This window comes from Chaetura pelagica, unplaced genomic scaffold, assembly GCF_000747805.2.
Source record: "Chaetura pelagica isolate M959 unplaced genomic scaffold, ChaPel_1.0 scaffold72, whole genome shotgun sequence".
Lineage (NCBI taxonomy): Eukaryota > Metazoa > Chordata > Aves > Apodiformes > Apodidae > Chaetura > Chaetura pelagica.
The window spans coordinates 2789848-2801747 of NW_009952560.1; the positions used below are offsets into that span (position 1 = coordinate 2789848).

At 53.7% G+C, this 11900-nt stretch overlaps 1 protein-coding gene across 1 annotated transcript in view; it reads right to left on the reverse strand.

Annotated features, from left to right (window-relative positions):
* Positions 1-11896, reverse strand: part of DOC2B (double C2-like domains, beta) — a gene marked incomplete at its 5' end in the record, with an annotated part of 29224 nt that extends 17328 nt beyond the window's left edge. The window contains 2 exons of the mRNA XM_010009122.1: positions 1067-1146; positions 11719-11896. Of these exons, the coding sequence (XP_010007424.1) occupies positions 1067-1146; positions 11719-11896 (258 nt within the window). The remainder of the gene's footprint in view (positions 1-1066; positions 1147-11718) is intronic.
* Positions 11897-11900: the final 4 nt, after the last annotated feature.

Here is an 11900-nt window from a genome sequence, read left to right on the forward strand (position 1 = left end):
AGGGAAGCAAACCCTGCCGGTGCCTCCTCCCTGCCCCGGAGCTGTGCGTGCTGTACTCGCCCCTCCTGGCCGGGAGGAGCTCCAGGTGCCCTAGGGCAGACACCCCCACCCTCATGCTCAAAGCCAAGCTTTCGGGCTTCAGGTCTTACTCCAGACAGGGAAAACCCTGGCATGGGGATGTGGATCCTCAGCACCCAGCTCAGGGGGCTATAGGGTGGGGGCTGCAAACAAGCCAGTTGCAGCTGGACAGGAGAGGAGCATCCTATGAAGGCAAACAGCATGGGATGATCCTCGGGGGGCTCAGCTCACAGCCTGTTCTCCTGCAGTTTCTCATGTCTTCTGTTAAATCCCTCCACCCCTTCAAAAGTTCTGCAGGGACTGAGGTCTTCCACCAACCCCACACTGTTGTGGCCCAGCCATGTTGACCTGGAGCACTGGCTGCTCTGGTCCCCGTGCTGAATGAAGCAGGGAGGAACTGAGAAGCACCCAGAAGCACCTTCCACAGGCCCAGAGGCAGAATCAGGACCTCAGCTATCTGGTTTTGCTCCAAAATGTGCAAAAAACCCTAATTGCTTCAATCATGCAGACAGCAAAGGCGTTCAGGCAGAGCACTTTGTGGCAATGATTAGCAGCATTTAAAAGAGCCATTTATAACCTGACAGCCGGTCACAGCGTCAACTACATGACAACATCGGGTTGGGTGCTCTTCTAAAAAGCATCAATAGCTGCAACCATTTTGTCATAGGGATAAACAGATGTCTCCATCCCACTGGAAATGCCCTGAAAGGATGGGGTGGAAGGGAAGGAGAGGGCAGAAGCACTGGGTGTCGGGGTGGAAGTGGAGCTAGCAAAGGGATGGCTGCAGCTGCGACACCAGAGCCCAGTGGGGGACACCTTGCTACCCCCACATGCTGCCCTCACTGCTGCATTTGTTTGGCACAGCTGCAGCACCTGGCTGGCCTTGTGGTTTTGGCAGGGCTCTGGTGGCCCCATGGTGCAGGACAAGGGTGGGCAGCTCCAGGCACAGCTGGTCCCTGCTGTCCACACGCCCAGCACTGAGACGTACCTTGGCTTTATTGATCGTGCAGTGCAGAGCGTTGTTTTCTTGATCGTAGAGCAGGCTGAAATCCAGAGTCCCCAGAGTGGCTGCAAAGGAGAAAAGATGTTATTAACCTGCAGAGCCCAGCAAATGCTGGCTCTTCTTCCTCTAAACACAAAAGGAGTGGATGAAGATGCTAAAGAAATGGCTGCAGACATTATAAAACATAAAGCATCCTCCTGTGAGCCCTGTTATGAAACATGGCTTCATGCTGGGAGGCTGGTGGCCATCCCCATGTTGGCTGGAGGGGCTGGCACACCCCTGGGAGAAGAGCAAGAGGGATGAACAGCTACAGCCAGCATTGAGACTTCACCCCTGTGGGCTCTCCCATGGGTCATCCCTATCTATCAGCAGCCCCACTACAGCCAGTAGATTCCTGTTCCACAGGGGCTGGAGGCTCTTCTCTGGGAAGATCCAGGCATGGCTGGGACACAACTGAGACCCCCTGTCAGTACATCTCCCCCTTCCATTGCTGCTGGCATTCCCAGAACATGTATTTGTATATTGACTCCTTCAAACAAGCGAGCCACCAATGGGAGCACTTTCCAGCTCCAATTTGGCTGCAAACTGTAAATTAAACCCAGTGAGAATGGCAATACTTTCATGTTTAGAATTAAAAACACCAACAGCTTTTAATCAAAGCAGTGCCTCCTTACAGCATCTGCAACCCAGGAGGGGCAGCAAAGGGGCAGCTCCTGGAATGTGACCACAGGGAAGAGGCAGGAGACCAGGACAAACCAAAAGAGCCTCAGCAATAGAAGTACATTTGACTTGAGAAATCCTTTCCCTTTGGATGATGTGGGCAAGTCGTGCTAATCCAAAGCAGAGGAAAAGCCTTAAAAAGACATGCTTTCCAACAACATGATTTAACCTTCTCCAGGCTCCTGGACCTCATTTGCACACCAAAGCCCAGACAAGGAGCAGCATCTCCCCCAGCACAACTTTGCCTGCCACCAGTCTTGAACTTCCAGGGTGGCTCTGGACCCTCACTTTTCTGTGCCCACCTTCCCAAAAGGGGTCTGCCCAAGAGCTGCCCTGTCCCTGTGCAGCATCCCACCGCTGTTTCCACGGTAACTGCACCTTCCTGCCAAGCACATGGGTACAGAGCAGGGGAAAAAAAATTAATCCAAAATAAAAAGCAGAACAATTTTGCTTAATACCAAAGCAGGGTTTTCTGCCTGGGAGGTAAGTTAGACAAACTTTATGGTAGTAAATAAGGTGATTTTTTTTCCCCAGCATCAACAGCCTCTGCAGCAAGGCACCCCGGGAGGCAGCAGATATTCAGGGGACTAAAATCTTCTTGCTGCAATTTCACAGTGATCTTCCAACCCAAAAACAAGTGAGATACAGGTCTGCCTGCTAGCAAATAAATATCATTGCTCTGGAGCAAATACTTTGCCTTCAAAGCAGAGCAAATATGCAGAGATTCCTGCCAGAATAATGTACCCCCCACCTTGTTCTGGAGTAATTTCATGGCAAATTAGCTATTGGTTTAAGTAAGTCACAAGTTGGTGGAGTTTACCTGAGCTCAGGGGAGAGGGAAGCAACAAAGGGTGAGGCCAAACCTGCAACACTGTCTGCATCACCCCTGGCTTTGGCCCAAGTGGGCATTTCCAGAGCTATTACCAGCCAAGCTCGCTCCACGTCACGCAAAGAGGAGGAAAGCACCCTGGGCCCCTGCCCACACTCACAGCCACAGGCACCTCACCACCACGTCCAGCAGTGTCACAACATCAGCCTGGGGCTCTGCATAGCCCACCACAGCAGGATGGGTGTACCAGAAGCCTGCCTGGCACACGGGTGGAAGCCAAGTCAGTAAAACTCAGCAAATCTGCGTTTTCATTCGAGAGCGGAAGACGCAGCCGCCGGTTTCGGAGCCTCATCATTTCCACCTGCCCTTTAATCAGCCGCTTCCTGCCAGCCCCGGGCTTGGCCCTCCCAAGATCAAGCTGTTATTTTATTTTTATCACAGAAGGGGGCCCATGGCTTAGCCTGCTGGATTTGGCAATTTATAAAACAAATTAAGAGCTTGGCATGAAAACAGACTCGGGCCAGGAAATACTGACAAAACCTCCTGTCCCCTTGGTGCCACAACCTGCCCCAGGGGCGAGGGCAGCAGGGAGCCCGTATCCAGCAAGACAGGCCAACTCCAACCACACCATCCCACAGCAGCAGACACTAAGGTCCCAGCACTGACAGTCCATGAGCAAACCTTGAGAAGTTCCCTCTCATCTCAGAGCTGCCAGCAGATGGGAAGGCAGGGATGAGGGTGCAGCCCTGCTGGGCTCTGTACCTGGATCTCCTCCAGCCCTGGAGGGGTTTTCCTCTCTGAAATGACACTTTTTGTTGCTGGTAAGTCTCAGTTCTCAGGGAAGGGTCTGCCTTCAGCAGAAGGATGTGGAAACATCAGCAGAATGTGTTGTGTTAATTGCTTAAAACTGTGTCTGTATGAAGATGACAAAAGGGACCAAGGTAACGTGGGGTTTGATGGATAAAGTGCTGCAACGGAGCTGAGGGCAAGTGCTGGTGCAAGAGCCAGGACCCAGTGGGGCAGTGGATGCTGAGGACACATCCCAGCAGGAGCAGAACCCCTGGGGATGTGTTGCTGGGGATAGATCCAGAACAGAAGTGAGGACAGAGACAAGGCTGGTGCTCTAGTTCCCCGTGTCCCTACCTGGCTGCTCCCAGGCAGACCGGCCCCAGGGTTGCTCAGAGGCCCGAGGAGAAGGCAGGAGATAGACAGCTGAACTCAGGGGTGAGAGCTGCCCTGCAGTCCCCAACAACTCCATGGGAACACCCACAGGACTCAGCCCAGTGCAGAGCCAGCCCTGTGCTCCCAGAGCAGGGAGCACGCCAAGCGAGTGGCCAGACACACCAACTCCAAAACAAGGCACGAGTCTCCCTGCTATCACCACTCCTGCAAACTGCCAGCAGCACAACCAGCCCTGCCATGGGAATTCCACCATCTCCAGCCAGCAGGATTGGGCCCAAGACCCCTAGCCTGCAGCAGTCCCCCAGGGATGAAGCAGCTCTGAGCAGGGCCCTCTGCAAAGTGGCTGAATCGCCCTTCTTTGACTGGTATGCCCCTCCCACCCGTCCTGGCAGCTGAGATGCAACTCAATTGTGCTCTTAATTAGGGTAGTGAGTGCCTAAAAAAGAAAAGGGCAGCAATTAGACTCGAAGCACTGTTACTAGATGCATTTAACTCGACTGGGCTATTCTGAGTGCTGCCCTCTAATCACACAGGCTGCAAATAAAAAAAAATATAAATAAACGTCTTTGTCAGGCATTACAAAGGCAGCTCTGCACTCTCCAGGCAGCAGGCACGATGCATCATTATTATTACAATTATTCTGCTCCAATGATAAAATAACCATTAGGAGAGCTGAACTCATTAGCAGGTTCTGACCCTCCTTCCCCTCTTCATGAATTGGGAGAGATAGATGGGAAGGTGCCAGCCAGGGTCTGGCATTTAACATAGGCTCTAAAAATGGGAAAATAAATCTGACTTGCACAGGAACGTGGCCTCTTCCCCCACTGACCCTTGGGCATTTTGATTAATTCAGTGGGCCAAAAAATTATTAGAGGCCAGCATACCTGGCAGATGAGTCTCTGGGCTTAGCCCTGGGCACGGGGCAGCCTGGGGTCCTGGCACCGCGACCGCCCGGCTTGGTGGAGTCGACAGAAATTGTTTATTGCTGACACTTCCCATCAACACCCAGGGTGATGGGGAGGCTGAAGTAGCTTCTCTTTATACCTGTGGGATGAAAGGCAAAACCTGGTGATAAATCCATGCTCTGCTCCCCTCTCCAGCCCCTGTCCTTGCAGGCTATGTGCCCCTGCCTGGCCCTCGCAGGGTGGCAGATCTGCCCCCTCAGTGGCCTGGGACAGCCTAGGGAGAAGAGCTTCTCAGCCCAAGAGGTGCTCAAGACATGGAAGAGGCACTAGTGCTTGCAGCAAGGACCCACGAGTTTCGGCACAGTCTGTAGATGAGGGAACCAGTCACTTAGTGACTTCCTAACTTCCAAAGCCAGAGAAGCTTTCACATTGCTCCTGCCATTAAAAAGCCCAGCAAGACTCTACGCTGAGAGAAATCGACGTGTGCACAAAAAAAGCACTACAGAACTAATTAAAAAGAAGTCCAAAACCTTAAGTCCTTCTGCTTATCAGTGTTGCTGCTCCCAAGATAATCTGCTCACGGATTTTGTGCCAGGGAGATCAGAGTGGAGCAGTAAAAAGACTGCTAGGGATTGTCTGGATTAGCTCTCCCTTAGAGAAAGCAGAGGTTCCGTAACCTTCAGACTGGGTGTATTTTATAATGCACTATAAAAGATAGGCTCCTATTCTTCCATTGCTTTAATTTTCCTCTGCAATGGAGATAATTTTAAAGGTCCTGAAAGGCAGCTAGTAATTCTGTGCACTTACAGCCCCATGTAAAATGTTGGTAAATGACTCCTCAAGAGGAACTGAAATTATTTCTTGCCATTTCCAAGCAGAGCTGCTGAAGATGGCTCTGGTGGGTGGCCTTGTGTGCTCTCACCTCCCCAGGTGAGGCAGCACCTGGTCCAGGTCCAGCAGCACACGATGGAGCAGTGAGCATGGGGCAATTCCAGGACCAACTCTCTGCCTCAGGTGGGAGCCAGTCCCTTAAAACCCCCAGAGTCACCCCTGGAAAACAGCACCAGCAGTCCCAGCAGCCTCCCACAGCCAGCACTACTCCATGAAAAAGGCATCCTATGGGAAGTTTTGGGATATATCCCAGGGGCAGCCACCACCCTGGGACATGGACATTCCAGCCAGAACCTGGACCACGTGGTGCCAGTTGACAGCACAATGGGATTTGCTTTGTTCCTACAGGCAGGGCAGAACATTCACAGTACTACAAAAAAACCCAGCATCGACCAGATCCAACACACAGGCAAGAGACCTTCCTTCCCTGGAAGCTCCACGAATGTGGTTGAATTCAACAGGACCAGGAGGGAGGAACAAGCAAAACTTTTCCTTCTTGCACCTGCTTCCTGCCTTGTCCTGGGGTTTTCCACTTAAAATCTATGGCAATTAATATTTCTTTATTTCAGAGACACAGTGCCAGCCCCTGGTAAGCTCTGGAACATGGAGCTGCTTCTTTGAGAGGCTGGTTGATGGATGCTCATCAGCTCTTCTGTCTTCTCCAGGAGGAGTGTTCAGAGCAACATTTATCTGCTCAGAACAGTTCAGAGACGCAATTATGTTTTACAGCACTAAATGGTCCCTGATGTCAGCAGCAATTAGACTTTCAGCAATTTCAATTTAGAGATGGCCTTCAAATCTCTCCCTCTCTCTTCCTCTAATGAAATACAGTATTGCAATTAACAACCCCCCAAAATTGCCTTCAGTGTTAAATACAAAGATGAAAGATCTGGGAACCCCTTGGGCTTGAGTGTGTTGGAGCAAGGGGTGTGTCAGTGAAGGGATGAGGGTGGCAGAGCTGCCACAGGGCAGGGAGCCTCCCTCCTCCAGCCAAGTATCATCTTCCCTCCTGCACGTCAGGACCAGGAGAAACACAGGATCACAGAATTGTTCTGGTTGGAAAAGACCTTTAAGATCACTGAGTCCATGCATGAAGGTGAAGGCTGGACAGGCTGCTGGTAAGGGAGGGAGCTGGGCAGGAGGAGGGCCCCTTGTTAACCAGCAGCTGCATGGCTCCTTCATTAGCAGAGATGCTGGAGGCCACAGCCCATATGTTCCCTCCATCACTATTGAGGAGGGATGCCTGGACAGATCTGCTTGCCCTCGTGTGCTGGCCTCATTGGGTGCCCTGCATTTATCTCCAGCACTTCAGGGTGTCCTTGGCTATGGCCACCCCCTGGGAAGGAGCATCTTTGCAGGTAGAAGGCTCCTTAGAGAGCCAGGAGCACCCAATGTGCAGCCACCACCTGGACCACTGATGGGGTGGCCAGAGCTCACCCCATGCCAGCACCTTCCTGATAGCTGGATATCCCACAGGAAACCAGACAGGAGCTAATCCAACATCCCACATCTCCCTTGGGAGGGCTACAAGCTCCCCAGTGCCCTTACACCTCGGGACCAGCACTGCTCAGTGCCTGGACATATTTCTTTGGAATAGGCAGCTTGGGTCATGGTGTGGTTGGCAAAGCAATTCTCCAGGCTCTGCCGGTATCAGCAGTGGTTTTAGTTTCCTGAATAAAAAAAAACAACAAAGCAAAATAAAAAAACCCCCACAACTTATTTTGGCCTTCTCTGGATTGAAAAGACGATTCAAAGGTTATAAATAGCAGTGGCAGAATATGCTAAGGAGCTGCATTTCAGATATAAACATCCTCAGCGTTTGAACACACATTTCCTCTTGTCTCTCCTGCCTCCTCCTGTCTGGCCAAAACCATTGTCAGGTGACTTGCAAACCCTGCACTCTTTAAGACCTTTGTTCTTTACATCTTGAAGCAGCCAGTAATTAACATCTGCATGATGGGTTGGCCTGCCTAATTATCTTCTTTGCTCTAGAGCCTTCCTAAATAACTTCCGTGGCTTTGCTTTCACAGGCGTCTCGAGCAGCCTTGCACCAGGACAGGCCTCTCAGCTGTAGTTTGGAGAAGCTGTTTTTATGTTGCTGCAGCTTGGGAGCCTGCTTCTCCCTGGAATAATGTTGGGAACACTCTAAAATTGGCTGGGTTTGTACATACACAAACAGCCCTGGAGCACTGGCAGGAACAGGTACGTGGCAGCTCTTCCAGAAACCTGTCCATGGCAGAATGGTTGGAACTAGATAATCTTTAAGGTCCCTTCCAACCCCAAACATTCTGTGATTCTCTGGTATTTCATTAAATCAGCTCCTACTGCAACCTCACTGCTCTCAGGCTGCCTACCCATCTGACCCCAGAGCCAAACACGTACAGAGGAGGGAGGAAATTCAGCACTGGCCACAGACTCGCTCCAAAGGCAAACTTAGGAGAATTCAGCCCTTCTTCACGGGCTGGAAACTTCCTCGCACATTACAGAAGAAGGAAGTTGCTCCCTCCAGCACTGTCCCACCTGTGAACGCAGCCAGAGCAGTGCTCCCCCAGAGGCAGCATGTTTCTGCTTCTGTGCTGCTCATGCAGAGATTTCAGAGACCTTAAAAAAATCTGTCAGGTACAAATTCACGCTGGTGCTGCAGAGGGGAACGCTCAGCTGCTGGAGGGGCAGGGATCTGCGGGAATCAGGGGAGATGGGAGGCGAGACCCAGCTCCTTGCAGGTGGCACATTGCCACCTAGCTGGCAGTTGCTTATTTTTCTTGGGAACCAAGTTCTCTTGGCAGTGTGCATCCCTGGTGGCTGGGAACCCCAGGAGACAAGGCACTGCTGCTGTCATCAAGCACCAGCCAGGGGAGCCAAGGATGAGGGGAGAGGCAGGGTGTCCTGAGGCAGTAGGAGTGAATCCCCTCCAATCTTCCCATCCCCAAATCCCTGCTGGTCCTCTCAGCTCACAACCAACACCAGTGCTGGTCCAACAGCACCAAACCACCCTTCTGCAGGGTTAGCACCAAACTGGTATTTCTCCACCTCTTCTGCCTCACTCCCTCCTCCTCAGCAGCTCCGTTGGGGACAAACCTGCTGTGGGAAAAGCCCAGCTCTGCACAGCTTGGGCTCCAGTCCCTGCAAAGGTGGAACAGGAGAGGTAAAGGGCAGTGATGAATCACTATTCTAGGGTCTCCCAAAGGCCCTGGTATGGCAGAGGGTGCTGACCATGACCCTGCGAATCCTCAGAGCACCGCTGCTGGCAGGTCTGTGGGAAAGGCTGGCTCCATGCAATTCCCAGTACTCCAAAGGCCAAGCCCCAATGTCTCTGCTCATTATCTGCTCCATCAGCTCCCCAGCCCTGCCTGCTCCCTGCTGCATTCAACAGGCTGCTTGTGGCTGCCCCATGGGGACCACACTTGTTTTCCTTGGCACCTCCACAGCTTCACTGAGCACTGTGCTCCCCAGCTCTGCATTGTGGTGCCCCAAGCCCTGGTCTCAGCCCCACTGGCCCTAGAGCCATCAACTCCAGCCACTGCATCAGCCACCCAGTGACCGGTGCCACTGGCCTGTGGTGAACACCCAGACTAGTGGGTCCCCTCCCACCCCACCATACCTCAGCTAGGTTCCCAGAAATCCTAGAAAGATCCCATCTGGAGGCTGGCAGCTCCAGTCCCTGCCCAGTGCCACTCTGCAGTGCTGCGATGACCGAGGAACACAGCCCCACCACCCATCAGCCTAATGCTGCTGGAAACTCAGAAACACCAGGCTGGACAAGCAACCCTGGGCAAAAACCACAACAAGGGTAAACCCAGACAAACACTGCTGCATTCCTCCAGGCAGGGGCAGCTCTACTCCTCCCACCCACCAAGCCAGCACCATGGCTTTGGTGCTGGAGGAGGGAAACCTGCAGGCAGGTGGGACAAACACAAAGGAGCCGTCCTCTCCTTCTCCCATGGCAAAATCCCTCTCCCTGCACCTCTCCATGGGCTGTGCTGGTAACACCTCTGGGGAGCAAGGCAAGATGTGCCTCTGTCCAGCAAGCCTGCACCCAGGCTCCAACACCACTGTCCCCAGAGACCTCGATCAGCTCCCTGAACCCTGTATCTCCAGAGGGACCTGACACCACCAAACCCCTGACGCTATCCTGCTGTACAGGCAGAGACAGGTTCCCCAGGGCAAATTTAGTGCAGGTGACGAATGCAGCAGCCCTGAATCACCCGTCGGGAACACAGGGAGCTGAAAGACACTCCCCAGTGCAGCCGATGGCTCCAGTCAGGCTACACGAGTCCCCTCCCAGCTCCCGCCTGGGAAATGGGGCCAGTGAGCCCTTGTCTAGCTTTGTGACTTGGCTGCTAAACATGGAGGAGTGACAGTATCATCCTGCACATTTATGCCAAGCAGTGCCCTGAGAGTGGCTGGGGCCATCCAGTGCTGTTCCCAGAGATGTGACACTAACTGTCCCACCTCCCTGCTCTGTTCCTAGCACCCCTGTACCTTTGCCAGTGAAAAACCCACCGTAGCCTCAGCAGTTTGCCTGACACCTGTTAACACTGCAAGAAGCAGTTTTCGTAACACCAGCCAGGACAAGATTAACACCCACTGACCCCCAGCACTGAGCTGAGCTGCTTCCAGCATTGCCAGCAGGGCTAAACACAGAAGGCAGCACCCTGGGCAATTTCCCCATGAGTCACCTGGTCAAAGCGCTGCATCCCAGGGCCCCAAGCACCTTAGCTCACACAGACACCTCTGCCCCTGAAGCCCAGTCACTCCCGTTTCTACTGCTGGGATAAGCAAAGACGACCTAATAATTAGAGCAGCAAATAACCCAAATCCGGTTAAAGTCACTGTAACTGCTTGGCTGGGACTAACGCGGCTTAGCAGAGACGTTCTCCCGGGAGTGCAGTGGCTGCTGCCTCCTCTGAAGAGAGTGTGACCCCAGGACTGGGGTATGGAGAGAGGAAGCTTCAGTTTGGGGCTTGCACCCAGAGCCTCAGCCTCACCTGGAGCTAGAGGTCAGCAGGCAGAGGGGGGCATGGGGGTGGCCTTGCCATCTTGCAGCAAGCAGAGCCCTTTGGGGAGCTCTCCCTGGGCTCACACTCCAGGGTCTGGCACAGAAGGCAGCAGCCCAGGCCAGCCCAGCACCCAGCAGCAACGAAGTGATGCTGAGACAGGGCTGTGACATTTTACAGAGGGAAAGACACCGTCTGTCGAGCCCCTGGGCTATAAACACCTCAGCCTCCCCCTTCCCCAGAACGAGCCCACAGCCCCGCTCAGCAGCACCGATTCCCCCTTTCTCAGCATCTCCCAGTTTTCAACTTTGTGCTCAGCCCTTTGCAGGATCTGGTCCCTAAAGCCCGGGGTGAATCGAGATCCTGTGTTTTAACCCACCTCAAGGAAAGCAACACTCCCCCAGCCACCACCACTGCCACAGCCAGACAGCAGCTGCTTTGCTCACTGTGCTGGGTAGGAAGGACGTTTTGGGTGGGGAGGGGTTAAACCTGGCTGCAAACACCTGCATCTGCCAGAACCAAAGCCTTCTGTTCAAAAGCCCCTCTGGTCTCATGCAGGGGTCTGTCTGCAGCCAGAGAGTGAGGAATGACACACCAAAGTTGGGCAAGGGAGAGGGCAGAGATTTCCCCCGTGGATGTCATTCCAAACAGATCTCCCCGATCTGGAGCTGGGCGATGCTGGAGCTGATCAGCAGGGTGGCTGGAGCAGCCTGCACCACCGAGACGGATTAACGAGGGGTCTGAGCCTGGCGTGCAGCCTTTGGAGGCACAGAGCTGAGCAGGGACAAGGCAGAGAAGTGCATCAACCACAACAGCAAAGCCCAGCAACTGGTGGCTCTTGGGAGACTTCTCTAGTTTGGGTTCAGCATCCAGCCTGGCTGCAGCAGGGACACTCCCCGGGCCTCCTTCTACCCAGGGGCAGTGCTGAAGCCGTGCTGTGACAGCCTGCCTGACTAGACCAAAAGGGTTTGTCACTGCTGCAATGTAATCCCAGGCATGGACAGTGTGGTCAGCACCTGGGAAGGGCACACGGCTTGGGCAGTAAGACCAGTCCCAAGACCCCACCCTTGCCCCCAGCACCTGCCAAACTCCCGCAGAAACTTAGGAACTCACTGCAGTCGTCGGACTCGTAGCCCTCGGGGTCCACCACCTCCTCAGGCGCTTGGGACTTGGCCGGCTGCTCGGCGGGCGTCGTGCCATACGCCCCGAAAAGCTGGTCCACGTCCTCGTCGTCCTCGCGGGGCGGCTCGGCGGGGCTGACGGAGGGCTGGCTGACGGCGGGGCGCAGGGCACCG